The sequence below is a fragment of the Mus caroli genome, unplaced genomic scaffold (genome assembly GCF_978045245.1).
Source record: "Mus caroli unplaced genomic scaffold, Mus_caroli_1 scaffold_13, whole genome shotgun sequence".
Classification (NCBI taxonomy): domain Eukaryota; kingdom Metazoa; phylum Chordata; class Mammalia; order Rodentia; family Muridae; genus Mus; species Mus caroli.
The window spans coordinates 44,159,310-44,174,189 of NW_028227268.1; the positions used below are offsets into that span (position 1 = coordinate 44,159,310).

General features: G+C 47.9%; 3 protein-coding genes across 3 annotated transcripts; 1 reads left to right on the top strand and 2 right to left on the bottom strand.

The window, feature by feature from the left end:
• Nucleotides 1-29: 29 nt before the first annotated feature.
• Vma12 (vacuolar ATPase assembly factor VMA12) lies at nucleotides 30-5,118 on the top strand. Its single transcript, XM_021177521.2, has 6 exons — nucleotides 30-274; nucleotides 1,769-1,842; nucleotides 2,389-2,478; nucleotides 3,522-3,564; nucleotides 3,782-3,894; nucleotides 4,365-5,118. The coding sequence occupies exons 1-6, from the start codon at nucleotides 64-66 to the stop codon at nucleotides 4,458-4,460; spliced, it is 627 nt and encodes a 208-aa protein (XP_021033180.1). The 5' UTR covers nucleotides 30-63; the 3' UTR covers nucleotides 4,461-5,118.
• Nucleotides 5,119-8,049: 2,931 nt separating this feature from the next.
• Nucleotides 8,050-9,204, bottom strand: Sebox (SEBOX homeobox). Its single transcript, XM_021178355.2, has 3 exons — nucleotides 9,152-9,204; nucleotides 8,853-9,013; nucleotides 8,050-8,726 (listed from the first exon to the last, which is right to left on the bottom strand). The coding sequence occupies exons 1-3, from the start codon at nucleotides 9,177-9,179 to the stop codon at nucleotides 8,343-8,345; spliced, it is 573 nt and encodes a 190-aa protein (XP_021034014.1). The 5' UTR covers nucleotides 9,180-9,204; the 3' UTR covers nucleotides 8,050-8,342.
• A 1,190-nt stretch (nucleotides 9,205-10,394) lies between these two features.
• Nucleotides 10,395-13,471, bottom strand: Vtn (vitronectin). Its single transcript, XM_021177950.3, has 8 exons — nucleotides 13,303-13,471; nucleotides 13,094-13,213; nucleotides 12,674-13,015; nucleotides 12,455-12,594; nucleotides 12,131-12,287; nucleotides 11,869-12,021; nucleotides 10,792-11,142; nucleotides 10,395-10,579 (listed from the first exon to the last, which is right to left on the bottom strand). The coding sequence occupies exons 1-8, from the start codon at nucleotides 13,364-13,366 to the stop codon at nucleotides 10,470-10,472; spliced, it is 1,437 nt and encodes a 478-aa protein (XP_021033609.1). The 5' UTR covers nucleotides 13,367-13,471; the 3' UTR covers nucleotides 10,395-10,469.
• Nucleotides 13,472-14,880: the final 1,409 nt, after the last annotated feature.

Here is a 14,880-nt window from a genome sequence, read left to right on the forward strand (position 1 = left end):
ACATCCGGCGCCTGTGGGCGGAAGTCCGAGTTTGGGATCACCTGATCAGAGCGTGAGGCAGAAATGGCGTCTTCCTTGCTTGCCGGCGAACGACTGGTTCGCGCTTTGGGTCCTGGCGGAGAACTGGAACGGGAGCAGCTCCCCCGGAAGCTGCGTGCCCAGCTCGAGGCTGCTCTAGGAAAGAAACACGCGGGCAGTGATAACGCCACGGGACCCCGGCGCCTGGTTTCCTTCCGTCTCATCCGAGATCTGCATCAGCACCTGAGAGAAAGAAGTGAGCGGTCCCCAATCAAGAGTCGCCGCATTCTTTTCAGATCTAATCCTTTCTGAGGCGTATTTTCCCCCCTATCACTCTCGAGTGCCTACCGAGTTCTCATATATCCAGTCCAAAAGCCTTCTCATAAACCCCAGGTTTACTACTTCCATCTTAACTTCCGTGAAAATTCTTCGTGTGTAACAAAACGTATTTTCAGATTTTGTTGAGTCCTCTTTTAGTGCCACCTAAGTCCATGTGAATTTTTTTTTTTAGGAAGTCGAGATTGTAGCCCAGTACTATCTGACAGGTTGAGTTTCTCCATTTGGGGGCCATATATCAATAGTGAGCATATCGTGTTTGGGAAAAGTGATTTTTTTTTTCCTTCCATCTCAAAGGTAAAGGTACAAGCCCCAGTTTAGGAGTGAGGGTAGGGAAACGGTAACAACAACAAAAACTATTGAAAGATCTGGATTGAGTCGCATGTAGTTCTAGACATTGTAAAGAAGTAATTTCTCCTTTTTAGACCTATTTACTTAATGTTAAGGTAGGGAATAGGGTAAACTGGCATGTAACTTACCTTGCCAGAGTTAACATATTCTGGCCAGAAGTGCAAAGGGTAGATGATCAACTATTCAGACTTAAGAGAATCTTAGAAAAAGATCCTCTAATACAGTGTCCGCTGAGTGTTTAGCATCACAACCCAATCCTGACTAGGACAGGTCTATTATTTTCACAGAAATAACCTACCATTGGTAGTGGTGAGGTAGGGTTGGTAAGGAAGACTGACAGTTAAAGTCCACTCTATGGCACTAAAAAATACTTAGGTGGAATTGTCCTAAATCTTTCCTAGTTGAAAGTTATCTTGAGTAAAATGAAAAATAATTGAATAAACACAAGGAGAGAAAGAAAATGATCACAAGGTTGGGCATGGCACGTACCTGAAACCCAAGGGGCTGAGGCAGTAAGATTGTGAGTTGTGGTCTAGATGAAGTACATGAGAATTCAAGAGACAGCTAGGTGTATCTTAATGGGCTTAAGGTTAGACTGGTTTCATAATGAGTTCTGAGCCAGCCTGGTCTACATGATATATATTGATATATATATATATATATATATATATATATATATATATATATATATATCAGCCTTGTCTCAATAATATATCTATATATGAGAGAAAGAAGTGAGCGATTCCCAATCAAGAGTCGCCACGTTCTTTTCAGATCTAATCCCTTCTGAGGCGTATTTTCCCCCCATCACTCTCGAGTGCCTACCGAGTTCTCATATATCCAGTCCAAAAGCCTTCTCATAAACCCCAGGTTTACTACTTCCATCTTAACTAACGTGAAATATGAGTTATATATGAAATATATGAGTTAAATGTGAAATATATATGAATTAACAGGGATGGCCGTGTTTTACTTAGGTAAAAATTAGGGCTACCCACTTCTGTCATCTTAGCTTTCCAGCCTCAGCTGCACGTGTCATTATGTGGAACCTTATTCTTTCCAGAGTCCAGGCTATATCTTCATGAACTCCTAGAAGGCAGTGAAATCTACTTTCCAGAGATTGTGAAGCCTCCCCGGGTATGTAACAGAGAGATTTGTGAGAGTTGAGTACAGGTTTTATTAATCAGCTTTTGGGTTTAAAATCTTATATTTTAATTCTTTGGAATAGCTGAGCTGTGGCTCAGTGGGATAGTGCTTGACAAGGCCCTAGCACCAATAAATACATAAAATTTGGGGGCCAGTGAAATACCTCAGTGAGTGGGGGCACTTGCTACCAGGCATGGCAGGCAACCTGGGTTCTGTCCTCAGGACCCCCATGGTGGAGGGAAAGGCTGACTCCCAAAGGTTGTCTCTTCCCTGCACACATGTACTGCTGCTCGGGTTTATGTGCATGTACCAAGGATTTAAAAAAACAAAACCAAAAGCTGTTGGGAATCTAAGATCAGGGAGAGAAGCCTCTGACGGCTTTGGAAACTGAGATTCAGTAAACCATTTTCCAAAGCAGTGGAAGCATAACAGGTATGCGGTGTCCCAGCACCATTAGGAGTACAGTGGTCTTTGGAACCCTGTAGCAAGAAATATGTAAAAGAATATCATTCTTCTCACGTGGTTATTTTTGTTTAGAATCCAGAGCTAGTTGCCCGGCTAGAGAAGATTAAGATACAGCTAGCCAATGAAGAGTATAAGCGGATCACTCGCAATGTCACTTGTCAGGTAAGGGCCTACTGCTCGGTGTATGTTCTAAAAAAATGGCGAGGGTAGTGTAATGACACACATCTTTAACCCCAGTACTTCTGATGCAGAGGCAAATGAATTTGAGACCAACCAGAACTATATAGTGAGACAATGTCTCAAAAAAGAAAAGAAAAATATGGGAATTCGAACTTAGTCTATACACTGTTGTAGAACTGTAAGGCCTATGTTCCATGTGGACCAAGACGAGTCTTCAGTGTATTCACTGAGACTCTGGGCTTAGATGGTGACTGAATCTTTTTTTTTTTTTTTTTTTAAGGTTGGTTTGTTTGTTTGTTTGTTTGTTTGTTTGTTATGTATGCAGTGCTATGTTTGCATGTATGCATGTATGCCTGCATGCCAGAAGAGGGCACCAGATCCCATTACAGATGGCTCTGAGCCACCTCTCCAGCCCTGGTGACTCATTCTTTTTTTTTTTTTTTTTTTTTTTAAGATTTATTTATTATTATATCTAAGTACACTGTAGCTGTCTCCAGACACACCAGAAGAGGGCGTCAGATCTCATTACGAATGGTTGTGAACCACCATGTGGTTGCTGGGATTTGAACTCAGGACCTTCGGAAGAGCAGTCGGTGCTCTTAACCACTGAGCCATCTCTCCAGCCCCTTGGTGACTCATTCTTAAATGTCATAGAAATGGATATGAGCCGTGGAGCTTTCTTCTTTATTCAAGGAAGGGTTTCTGTAGCCCAGGCAGCCTCCCAAATACTAGGATCACAGGTGTGCCTGTAGCCCGTCTTTCCTGACAGGACTTCTTTGGCATGTTTTTGCGATAACATAGGAAGGTAGATGGGTCCTAGGAGCCTGGATCCTCCTCTATGATCTAAAAGGCATCATACAAGTCCCAGGCTAAAGAACCCATGGAAGGGAGAGCTGATGTGTTGAGAAATAAAAAGGGCTGAGGCTGAACTGGTAAAGGGGACCTGAACTGCTCATTCTGAAATCATCTGTTTTGTTGTTGTTTTATGTTTTGTTTGTTTGTTTGTTTGTTTACTTTTTTCCCAGGATGCACAGTGTGGGGGGACTCTCAGTGACCTGGGAAAGCAAGGTAAGGTGCTGAGAATGAGAGCCCGGGCTGCTCAAACCTCTCCCTGGGGTTGGTCATGGCCATCCTTCCTACCACATGCACTATTATGAGATGAAGTGTAAGACGTTCAGACTTGGTCTGTAAAGAGAACACATCAGGTAGGGGAGGCAGCTCTGGGGTAATCTGTCCTCCCTGAGAATGCTGGCCTAAATGCTTCCTTTCTGAACTGTTCCCAAAGTGAGGTCAGTGAAGGCTCTGGTCGTCACCATCTTCAACTTCATTATCACAGTGGCAGCTGCCTTTGTCTGCACTTACCTAGGAAGCCAGTATGTCTTCACAGAAATGGCCTCGGTGAGTAGGCACAGGGCAGGACAGAGTGCCCTTGTTGGGTTAATGGGAAAGGAGGGTGTATGTGGAACTGCACAGGTTAATCAGTTGCATATATTGATGCAATCAACATGGACACATTTAGGTTCCCAGTAATCATGGGGGTGGGTAGCAATCCCAGGAGCCTCCTTTCCTCTCAACCTTCCTAATGCTGTGACCCCTTAATACAGTTCTTCATGTTGTGGTGACCCCCAACCATAAAATTATTTTTCTTGCTACTTCATAGCTGTAATTTTGCTATTACAAATCACAATGTAAATCTCTATATGCAGGCTATCTGATTTGTGACCACTGTGAAAGGTCGTGACCCACAGGTTGAGAACTGATGACTTAGGGACTGGAATAGGGAATCTCAATCCTCATTAGAGGTGCTAAGGGCTTGCAGATTTGAGTGCTGACCCACAGCTCTTATCCCTAATTCTTCTCACCTGCAGAGAGTGCTGGCTGCATTGATTGTTGCCTCGGTGGTAGGTCTGGCAGAACTGTACGTCATGGTAAGGGCAATGGAAGGAGAACTGGGCGAGCTGTAACTGGTGTTTCACCATCAGAGTCTGGAAGAAGTGTGAGGAGCCCCAGACTCTCCATTGCCCATCACAGACTCTCAGTCAACCCACAATGCTCTTTGTATTCAGCTCCAGTTAGTCAGAGGACCAGGTCAGGTTCTTTGGGGAGCCTGTCTACCGTGAATTTCCTCGGGGAGGAGTAGAGGAGATTCAGACAGTGTTTCTGTAAAACTAAAAAGACTGATCTCAGTAACTTCTGAATCCAGGGCCCATCATCTGCCTTTGCTGGTCCATTTTGGGGTCTACTGAGTCTGGTTTTTCTCATAAAAGTAAGTAGAACCCAGGCCTTTATCCTAAATGGACTCTACTGCCTTGAACTGGCCCAAGAGTCAGAAGACAGGCATCCATAGAAGAAAAACCAGTTGATACAGGATGGTGGAACTAGAAGCCAGGCAGCTAACTCTGTAGAAAAGGAAATGATATCAGGCCATTTTCCAGAGGTCATATGGCCTGAGAGAAATCAGATGATCAGTATGGCCCTCATGTTAAATGGAGCCAAAGATGTCTGCATTGTCCCACTGTCTTTGTTATGTTACACTGTTCAGAACTTAGATAAGTTAGAGAATCTGTCTAAGGCACTTGAAAGATGTTATTTATTCAATAAATATTTATTGTGTTCACTGTATTTTTATCTTTGGTTTTAAAACACAAAGCACAAAAACTTGCATAATTCTATGAATTGCTCAATATCTGCCCTTTTGTTTGTGACAGGGTTTTGCTATATAGTTCTGGCTGACTTCTGCCTCTGCCTCCTGGGTCCTAGGATTCAGACATATGCCATCATAGCTGGTCTTAGAGGTCTGTTTTTTCCTGCCAGTCTGCCCACCTGCCTGCTTTCCCTGTGTATGTCTGACTGTATGTATGTGTACGTATACGTACAGGAGCCTGAAGAGGTGAGAAGTGGAACTAGAGTTGAGCTATTGTGTGGGTGCTGGGAATTGCACCTCCATTTTCTGCAAGAGTTGTAACTGCTCTTACCCACTGAGCCATCACTTCAGCCCCTCAAGCCCTCTGGTCCTAATTGTAGACTTTGTTTCTTTGTTTCGTAGAAGTGTGCTCATACTGTTTTCTCTCTTCATTTTATAAAATATATTTTACATCCTGATGTGAATATAAGTACAGGAACACATGTGCCAGAGCTTTCATATGGAGATCAGAGGGCAACCTTCAGGGTCTGTTGTTGAAGCAGGTCTCTGGGTTCTGCTGATGCACCACTGTGTGCTCCAGGGTGCCTTCGTAGATAATGCACCATCACATTCAACATTGGATTCTTTTTTTTCTTTTTTTGTTTTTGGTTTTTCGAGACATGGTTTCTCTGTAGCCCTGTCTGTCCTGGAACTCACTCTGTAGACCAGGCTGGCCTCGAACTCAGAAATCCTCCTGCCTCTGCCTCCCAAGTGCTCAGACTAAAGGCGTGTGCCACCACCGCACAGCTCCAACATTGGATTCTGCTTCTCAGGCTTGTACTGCCAGTGTTTTTACCTCCTGAGCCCTCTCTCTGGAGTGTTTGCCAAGCTTCTCATATTAACTAGATGAGGAGACAGTTTGTCAGCTGTGTTTCCCAGCTCCCGTTACTCAGGAGACATAAGGAAGTGTATCAAGTGTAGAAAAGTGTAAGTAGCATTTTACAGTGTTTCTGATAACCAGGCTGGGTCAGAAAGTCTCACTTTAAGCTTTGTCAGGGGCCGGGGTAGGGGTTGTAGCTCAATACTCTATGTTCCCTATATGCCAAACTACTAACATATCCTTAAGTACCTGAATTTAAGTTACAAGCCTTACAAATGCTAGAGGTTTTGACTCCATGAGAGTCTCTTCCAGCAGACCTTGACCAGCCTAGGGTGTGTCAGTAAACTTGGGGTCTTTTGTTGGGAAGGGTTTTCCACTAGATCCCAGCCTCTCCACAGAAGCCAGCAAGCTTCTGTGGTATTGAAAGACCCACAACGTGAGGACTCCCCCACGTTCTGACTCAGGAGAGGCGACACCCCAAATCACACAAGAAACGGTCTTGCTGCAACTGCAAGAGGATTTTTATTCAAGAGCGCTCTCGGGCCCATGGTCATACACCACGCAGGGGTAGAGGACCGTGGCGCCCCAAGTAGCTGAGTAAGGGGGTATTTAAAGGAAGAAACCACAACTCAAGGAGGTGGGGAGGGCGTTGTTGGAAAATACCAAAAATACCAGTTAAGAGTCACAAGGAAGTGCAAAGTCACAAGTGTCAGGTTATCCCTCAAGACAGTTTCTAAGAGCCCCTAACAATCTAAGAGCCCCTAAAGATAGCACATTTGCATTGCAGGTTCCGGTAATGGTCAGGGTGCCATTCTTTGAATGAACACTCTTTGAACCCAGGAAGCGGGTGGGTGGAGGAAGGAATGTCGCTATCTGTTTTATGACCAGCACCTGGAGCACTAAGCCACAAAGACCACACTCCCAAGCCTGGGCCTAAAAGCCTCGAATTTTGTTTTTACTTTGCTATACTTCTTCAGTATCAAGCTCTTACCAACAGCAGTTTTGTGGGCCAGGCACTATGCTAACATCTGGAGAAAGCAAGAGACCTAGCTCTTTCCTTGTGTGTGTAATTAAGCAAAACCCACGCTTCAGGGACCTCTCCATGTACACGGTAGAGAGTGCTGACAAGTAGCTGACCACAGGAATGGGAATTCTCTTGCTCTGCCCTACTTTATTCAAAGCACTCTACACCCAGGAGGCTCATGGCACGTGGTCAGAGGGACAGGAATTCTGGGCCTTGCCAGTTATTCATGAGTTCCTCTCTAAAGCAGCAGGAACTAGCATTTAGTGGGTTTTTAACTATGTCATCACGTGAAGCTCTTAAATGTTTCCCCAGACAGGGAATAAGTGTTCCCATCTTACTTTACAAACAGAATTTGAGAGTCATAGTTACATAGAAGAGGTAGGGTTTGCCTGCAACAAGGCTGGGCACAGACCCCATGCTTCTCCAAAACAAAGCAGCTCCAGAGGTGGCAGCAACTGGAATGCCATGGAGTGCAAGCAAGCTGCTGTGTCCCCAGAGCCTGGGAGAGCTCTGAGCTCAACAGAAGCCTGGACATGATTCCAACGCAGAGTCTGTGACACCTGGCCCTATTTAGGGATTTGGTGATGGGAGATATACTTCCCAGGCAGGCAGACCTCATCCCCATTAATTTGTGACACAACAATCCAGATTAAAGCGAAGAGTTTTGTTTTATTTGGAGATTAGTTGGTATTACAGATGCCAGTGATACCACACACCCCACCCCCACCCCCCAGTTCTATTAGGTTGTCCCCGCAGCCCACATCAGAGGGCAGCCAATCTGATCTTTGGGGAAATTCAATCAACCTAAGACCCAGGCTTCTATTTCTGTAACTTTAATATCACTCTCTCTTCAGATCCACAGTTCTGATTAATTTGTCCAGGTGGCAGGAAGTCAGGCAATGGGGCCCTGAACCATGAAAATGTGGGTCCCAGCAGTCCAGTACCCTGCCCCTGGCACATATGTGAGATCCTGAAGGGCCCTCTTAGACTGGTGGCTAACCCTTTAGAGGAAAGAGATCATTCTGCTAAGATAATAGGAGTTGGGGACCCAAACCTGTCAGTAAAGGTGGAAAATATAGTCCCTCACTTTAACAGTACCTCCTGATGCTCATGTCCCCAAAAGGACCAGGATGCCGAGTTATAGGAGCCAGGCTCCAGTCACAGGACCTCAACTAAACTGGTGGAGACTAGGGATGGGGGTGGGAGTCCCTGAGCCAAACTGTTAGCAAACACTGCAAAAAAGAGGCAGGAGTTCTCTTATGTGCTCTGTCCTATGGGCTACAAGGCCAGAGCCAAGTCTTAAAAGCTCTACACCTAAATTAGAAGTGGTCTACATTGGTGACGATGGCTGAGGTATAGATAAGGTCAGACAGGTTGCCCAGTGAAGTCTGAGGAACAATTTGCTCTAAAGAAGAGTGAATCCCTGAAGCTCTACTTGTCCCCCATGGGGCTGCCACTTTAGCCCCTGACCAACTCTGCCCTGGACCCAAAATGGGTCCTAGGCAGGAGGTCTGTGGTGGGCATGCTGAAGTATACTGAGCTGAACTGGTAGGGTGCAGAGGATAGCTTGATGTTCCAGGGTCCCAAGGTAGCTGAGGAGTGTCTGGAAGAGAACAGGAGTTTGGGGGAAGCTCCAGCCTGGAATTTAGGGCTCCTGGCTTTCTGTCCTTGATTCTCTTGGCTCGCCGGTTCTGGAACCACACCTGATAGAAAAGATGAAGGGATGGATCTTGGCACCAGCACAGCCTTGTGGGACAGAAAACAACCTGAGGTCAGGATTCCCAGAGAGAAGAGGCTGTTGAGCTCAGAAGTTGGCCCTTGTGACTCACCTGGATCTTGGCTTCAGGCAGGTGAGTTACCTGAGCCAGGTGCTCACGGGTGCTGATGTCAGGATAGGGCCTAGCTGCAAATGCCCTCTCCAGCTCCAGCAACTGCCCGGCACTGAAAGTGGTCCTCTTCCTCCGATGGGGACCCAACCCACTGGCACAGCCTGTGGGCCAGGGTGGGAATCAAACCAAGACTCCCTGCAAGAGCCTCCACCCAAAGCCATGATCAGCCTCTGCAACCCCTACTCTCTCCCTTCCACCCTTCCCCATCCCACCTTGCTACCCTTTCCCCACCAGGTCACCTGGAGACGCCTCCACAGGACTGGCCATGGAGCTGACACGGGGTGAGGAGCCAGAAGGCCATGCCAGGGCTGTTTCCCCGCACCAGACTCAGGCCTTAGGGTTTTAAGCCGCTCAGAGTGGGTGGCTCCGCCTCTGGAGGGAAGAGGCTTGGCATTCATTCAAGAGAGGTTGAGAAGTAGGAAACATGGCAGGACTGGGGTTGATGAGATCTGGGTTCAACCAGATTGGTGTACACCAAGAAGCTGGTCACACCTTCCTCCTCAAACCTCAGCCTCTGAAAGTCTCTGCTTTCAATCCTGTACTTTGTGAAATTCTTCCCTCAAACCGCAGACACCCAGGGCTTCAGCTGTGCCCTAAAATCCCCAAGTACACTGGTCTTTGCTTCCTTCAGGGGAAACAAGATGGGTTCCTGCCCCGCTCTCTGAGGACTAGGCAGTGAGATCAGGTAGGATGTAGATGCCGTTGGAGCCACCTCCTGTCAGCAGGGCTAGGAAGCAGATGGCACCACCAGCTTGCCCAGCATCCTAGAGCCAGGGAAGGTTCCACAGGCGAACCATGGGTTCATAAAGACATTTGCATTTACAGCATCAACTTACATGAGCTGCTTTACTGTGAGGGAGGAGTTAAATGTCATGTTCTTTTCTGCTTTCTTTCTCTCTTTTATTATATATATTGGTTTTCTGGAGACAGGATTTCTCTGTATAGCCCTGGTTTGTCCTAGAACTCACTTTGTAGACCAGGCTGGCCTCGAACTCAGAAGTCCACCTCCCTCTGCCTCCCAAGTGCTGGGGTTAAAGGTGTGCGCCACCACTGCCCTGCATCATGTTCTTCCTATTCGTGCCCTCCCATCTCTCTCCCTGCCCTATGCCCAGGACAGAGGCCTAGGAGAAAAGCCTCCATTAGGGTTCGTGTTGTGGGAGTCTGTCCCTCTGTTGCTCAGGAGTTAGCTGCATCACAGATTCATGACGGACAGCAAAGCCGAGATGAACTCCGCCTTCCTGTTTCTCATGTCCCCAGCCTTCCTAGTTAACTTCGTGGTTAAAGAAGCCTCACCCAGGGAGGGTGTGGTGCCTCAGAAGGAAGGGTACTCTCACAAGCCCCCAGTGTCTATGATTTAGGGAGAGCACCTGAGCCCAGTGAAGGTCTTCTCCGTCCCTCAATCAGTTCTGAGATCCCCACTTGCCCTCCTTATCCAGGGGACAGGGCTGCCCCCTCCCCCCATTCAAGACAGTAGTCTTAAACTCGTAGCCAACAGACTTTTTATTGGGCTGGGAGAGAGATGAGGCTCCTGAAACTCAGCCATGTGGGCTCTGATTCCTACTTTTCAGAGGTCAGGCAGCCCAGCCAATACTGAGCAATGGAGCGTGGGTAGGGAGGATTCACAGAGTCCACTCGCCGGGTTCTAAGGTTGACTCGGTAGTATTTGTCTGAAAGAAAGAATGGAAAAGGGTTTATATGAGATTCTGCCTGATCCTGCTCACTGGTCCTAAGAAGGATAAAGGCTTTTTCTCAGAAGGGAAAGGGAACATTCACCAAGCAGATAGTGTCACATCTACAGGCTGTGTTCAGCACCCAGGGACCAAGACCTGCAGGCAAGGCCTAGCCAAAACCAGTCTAAGGAGTAGAAAGGGACTCCCACCTCCAGAGAAGAAATAGACGCTCTGAATGGGCTCGCAGGTGGCAGGTACAAGCCAGTCCATATCATAATCATAGTTGTTGTAGGTTCCTAGACTGCTCTCTTCGCTGGAGAACAAAGAGAACAAGATTGAACGTGATGGACGACGAGAGTTCGAGCTCTGGCTGCGTCTGTGGCCACGCCCTCGGCGTGAACGGTAGTGCTTTCGGCTTCTACGCTTAGACTTCTGTTTTTTGGCCTGGGCAGAGTGGGATGTGGAGCCAGTGACGTAGATGCGGCCGGCCATAGCAGCATCCACTTTCCCTGGCACACCATGCCAGTCCCGGCTGATGAATTGGGGTTCTCTGGCACCATCTGTAACAGGGAAAGGGTTAATGCACTTGGCGGATCCTGGCTTTGATTTCTCCAGCAAGGTTGCCTGTCTATCTATCTATCTATCTATCTATCTATCTATCTATCTATCTATCTATCTTTATCTATGTATCTATCTATGTATGTATCTATCATCTACCTACCTACTTACCTATCTACCTATTTATTTGTTTGTTTGTTTGCTTTCTTTGAAACAGGATCTTAGCACCTACCTATGGCTGGCTTACAACTCACTATGAAGCCATAACTGGCCTCTTAACTCACAAAGACCCATTTGCCTGTGACTCCGAGTGGTGGGATTAAAAGCATGTGCCACTACACCCAGCTCCAGTAGGACCTTTAGAACACATTTGCTATGCCTTGCACACACAACTCAGGCCCCAGGCCCCAGGCCCCAGCCTCCCTGTCTAGTGCTTTTTCCCATCCTCTCTCCACTGTATCCCTTGTATCTCTGCCCCATCTGAAACCCCTCAGTGGCGCAGCCCCTCCTTCTGCTGTGTTAGGCAAAGTCCAAGGTATGGGATCCAAATAGAGCCAAGCCTCATCCCCCAAAAGTCAACAGAAGCAAAGTCTAGCCAGAGCAAACAGCTCTTGATCGATGGTGCCACAGTTCCAGGCCCCTCCTCCAGAAGCCCCCACTATCACAGCCCAGCCCTACTCCAAACCCAGTTTCCAGAGAAAGAAGCCAGCCTTGCTCTCCCTCCATACCAGAGGATCTGCCCCAGAAGAGGAATTCGAAAATGTTCTCCCAGCTGTCCCGCTGAAGCAAGGCAAAGTGCTCAAACACGGCTGACAGAGAGCTGCCTCCACACTCCTTCTGGCTGGGTTGCTGCTGAAATTCGTACTCCCAGTACTGCTTTCCTGAGGAGCAGAACAGCTGGCATCAGGAGGGATCTGACCAAGGCAGAGAGGAATCATGGGATAGAACAGGGAATCCACCACCTGCCCCCTTCTCCTCCACCCTGAGTACCCTTGAAGAAGTAGGCCCTTTCCCGGCCACTGTAACGATGGGCAGGAAGGGCGAACGCTGCATCAACATTGTCTGGTATGCCACTGAAGCCTTCGGAGATGTTTCGGGGATAATCAGGGTCCAGGACCCCATCGTCAAAGCGCCAGTACTGACTACCCTGAAGGGCAGAGATCAGAAGGGTGAGGACATACTGCTGGCCACAGAAGCAGTCCTATATCCTAAACTGGCTGTCACCTGCTCCTGGAGTTCCTGACTGCTTTGTCTTCACAGCTCCCCAGCACGTCCATGGCACCCTTTACCTTGCTTCAGACTTAGGTCTGGTACCTTGAACAAGTAGGTCTTCCCCTGACAGTTGATGCGAGTGAAGGCAGCATCGATGGGGCCCTCAATGCCCCAGACATCTTGGATAAGTTTGGGGTATCCAGGCCTCACAGCCTTCTCATCTAGCTCATAGCAGTACTGCCCTAGAACAGGGGAAACTGTGTGAGAAGCAGATGAGCCTAAGGCAGATCCGACCGCCACCTGACCTGTCCATAGAGTCACCTCGGAAGGCAAAGAGGGACCCATTCTTGAGGTCCGTGAAGGCGTCAAAGGGCTTTCCACTGCACAGTTCTTCCTCTGGAAACTCAGGGGTCCCTTGATCAGTGGTGTCGGGCCTTAGGATCTCCCCCTGTTGCTCCACTTTAGGCCCTGAGGTGCTTGGCTGTTCCTCAGGATCTAGGAAGGCTGTCGGCTTCAGAGTGCCGTCCGTCCGAGGATTTAGGTCAACGGGTAGAGAGGTGTTCTCGGGTTGCACACCGGTGTTGGTATTGTTCTTGGTCTCCTCCACGTAATCATAGCTCCAATAATCATCTTCCGGCATAGTGAACACGTCCCCCCGAGTTACTGCAGGCAGAACGGGGAGCAGTGAGTGTCAGGTTGTAGAGGAAACCCGAGGCCCACCCACCAGGGCTCTGAACTCACCTTGGGGCTTGCACTGCTCCATGTAGTCGGCACAGCAGCTCTGATAGTAAGTGCAAAGCTCGTCACACTGACACTTCTTGCTGGCCATGAAACCCAGAGTGCAGCGGCCCTTGCATGACTCTATGGGAGGGAATATCAGATTTACAGCCCAATCTAGGGCACCCGCCCAACCTGCACTACCCTAGATACCCACCAATCCCCTCCCACACCTTGGTCAGCCAGAGAAACCCATGCCACCAGGGCTAGAATGAAAAGGGGCCTCAGAGGTGCCATGGCAGGCCTCTAGCCCAGAGCCTTGGCAAGCTGGGTGCGGAGCTTCTGGAATCTCGCTGTTCTGCCTGAGAAGAGAAGCAGACTGAAGAAGAGTTCCTACTTCCCTGGGTCTCTGCCCTTTATTTGCTCATCCTCTGGCCCGGCCCTATTCCCCTCCTCCAAACACAGCTGCAACAAAGGGTCACATTCCCAGAACCCCAGCCCCAGGAGAGCTGGGAAACAGAACCCTCGCCAAGACCAGAGTCAGGAGGGTCACGGGCAGGAGGGATAACACGCTTAGCTTAGCTGGGGAGGTGGAAAGAAAGCATGTGTTGTCACCCTCTGAGCCAGTTCCGTTAATCTCCCTGAGCCTTACTTTTTATAAAATGGGACCATGGTGCCTTGCCTCATCAGGTGTTGAGAGATTCCGTGAGCTAGAACAGACAAAACGTTTCATGCCTGGAGTAGCTTCCAACTCATTCCCATAAGCCGTTATCGATTTACTGTTTGATCAGGCACATCCCTGCCTGACTAGGTGCTTGTCCCATCCTACCTCCACTTCGAATCTGGATTTTGGGGGCAAGAAGGAGGGGTGGGGGAGAGCTGGCAAGCACTTTGGGGGAGGTTTTCTTTTCTTCTCATAAAAGAACAAAGCTTCATTTCTGGCCTCTCCTTGTTCTCTCTAAGCTGGATGTCACAGCATAGGAAGTAGTGAGACAGAGTCTATTCTTTCTTTCTTTCTTTTTTTTTTTTTTTTTTTTTTTTTTTTGGTTTTTCGAGACAGGGTTTCTCTGTGTAGCCTTGGCTGTCCTGGAACTCACTTTGTAGACCAGGCTGGCCTCGAACTCAGAAATCCGCCTGCCTCTGCCTCCCGAGTGCTGGGATTAAAGGCGTGCGCCACCACGCCCGGCTCTTTTTTTTTTTTAATTTATTTATTTTATGTTTTGTGTATAAGTGTCTACTCACATGTGCATCTGTGCACCACATGCATGCCTTGTGTCTATGGAGGTCAGAAGAGGGCTTTGAATACCCTGGAACTGGAGTTTTGAACAGTTATGAACTGCCGTGTGGATGCTGAGAATCAAACCCAGGTCCTCTGTAAGAACAAGTGCTCTTAACGGCTGAGCCATCTTTCCAGTCCCAGAGCCCATTCCTGAGGCTTCCACTAATCCATTGATCCTCAGGGGACCACCCTGGCCACACCTTCAATGACCTCATTTATAAAAAAAAAAATGGACTCATTGGGCATACTTTCTAGACTCACATACTAAGTGTGATTTCTCTATAAAGAAAGTGCTCACTGGTGTAGAGTGCCAGATTTTGGGCCAAATTCCAGGCACTGGCACACTTCTGAAGCCCCTAAGTTTTCTGTTCTGTAATCACAGGCGAGCGTACCTTTGGTGTCTCTTCTCTATGGACGGCAGTAGTCTCAACGGCAAAATGAAACACTAAATTTTACTCCCTACAGACGCGTGAAGCCTAAGTGGAAACCGGCATTAAAGGGCTTTAAGATTCTCAACTGCGATTCTTTAACC

What these genes read in the sequence shown, in the direction of transcription:
- Vtn (XM_021177950.3), bottom strand. Translation starts at nt 13,366, where the DNA reads ATGGCACCTCTGAGGCCCCTTTTCATTCTAGCCCTGGTGGCATGGGTT. An exon ending in GGAAGACCTACTTGTTCAAG is followed by an intron (nt 12,288 to 12,454) that starts GTACCAGACCTA and finishes TCTGCCCTTCAG; the next exon opens with GGTAGTCAGTACTGGCGCTT. An exon ending in CGTCTATTTCTTCTCTGGAG is followed by an intron (nt 10,580 to 10,791) that starts GTGGGAGTCCCT and finishes TCTTTCTTTCAG; the next exon opens with ACAAATACTACCGAGTCAAC.
- Vma12 (XM_021177521.2), top strand. Translation starts at nt 64, where the DNA reads ATGGCGTCTTCCTTGCTTGCCGGCGAACGACTGGTTCGCGCTTTGGGT. An exon ending in CTCGCAATGTCACTTGTCAG is followed by an intron (nt 2,479 to 3,521) that starts GTAAGGGCCTAC and finishes CTTTTTTCCCAG; the next exon opens with GATGCACAGTGTGGGGGGAC. An exon ending in CAGTGACCTGGGAAAGCAAG is followed by an intron (nt 3,565 to 3,781) that starts GTAAGGTGCTGA and finishes CTGTTCCCAAAG; the next exon opens with TGAGGTCAGTGAAGGCTCTG.
- Sebox (XM_021178355.2), bottom strand. Translation starts at nt 9,179, where the DNA reads ATGGCCAGTCCTGTGGAGGCGTCTCCAG. An exon ending in TCCTGTGGAGGCGTCTCCAG is followed by an intron (nt 9,014 to 9,151) that starts GTGACCTGGTGG and finishes CCTGGCCCACAG; the next exon opens with GCTGTGCCAGTGGGTTGGGT. An exon ending in TGCCTGAAGCCAAGATCCAG is followed by an intron (nt 8,727 to 8,852) that starts GTGAGTCACAAG and finishes CTTTTCTATCAG; the next exon opens with GTGTGGTTCCAGAACCGGCG.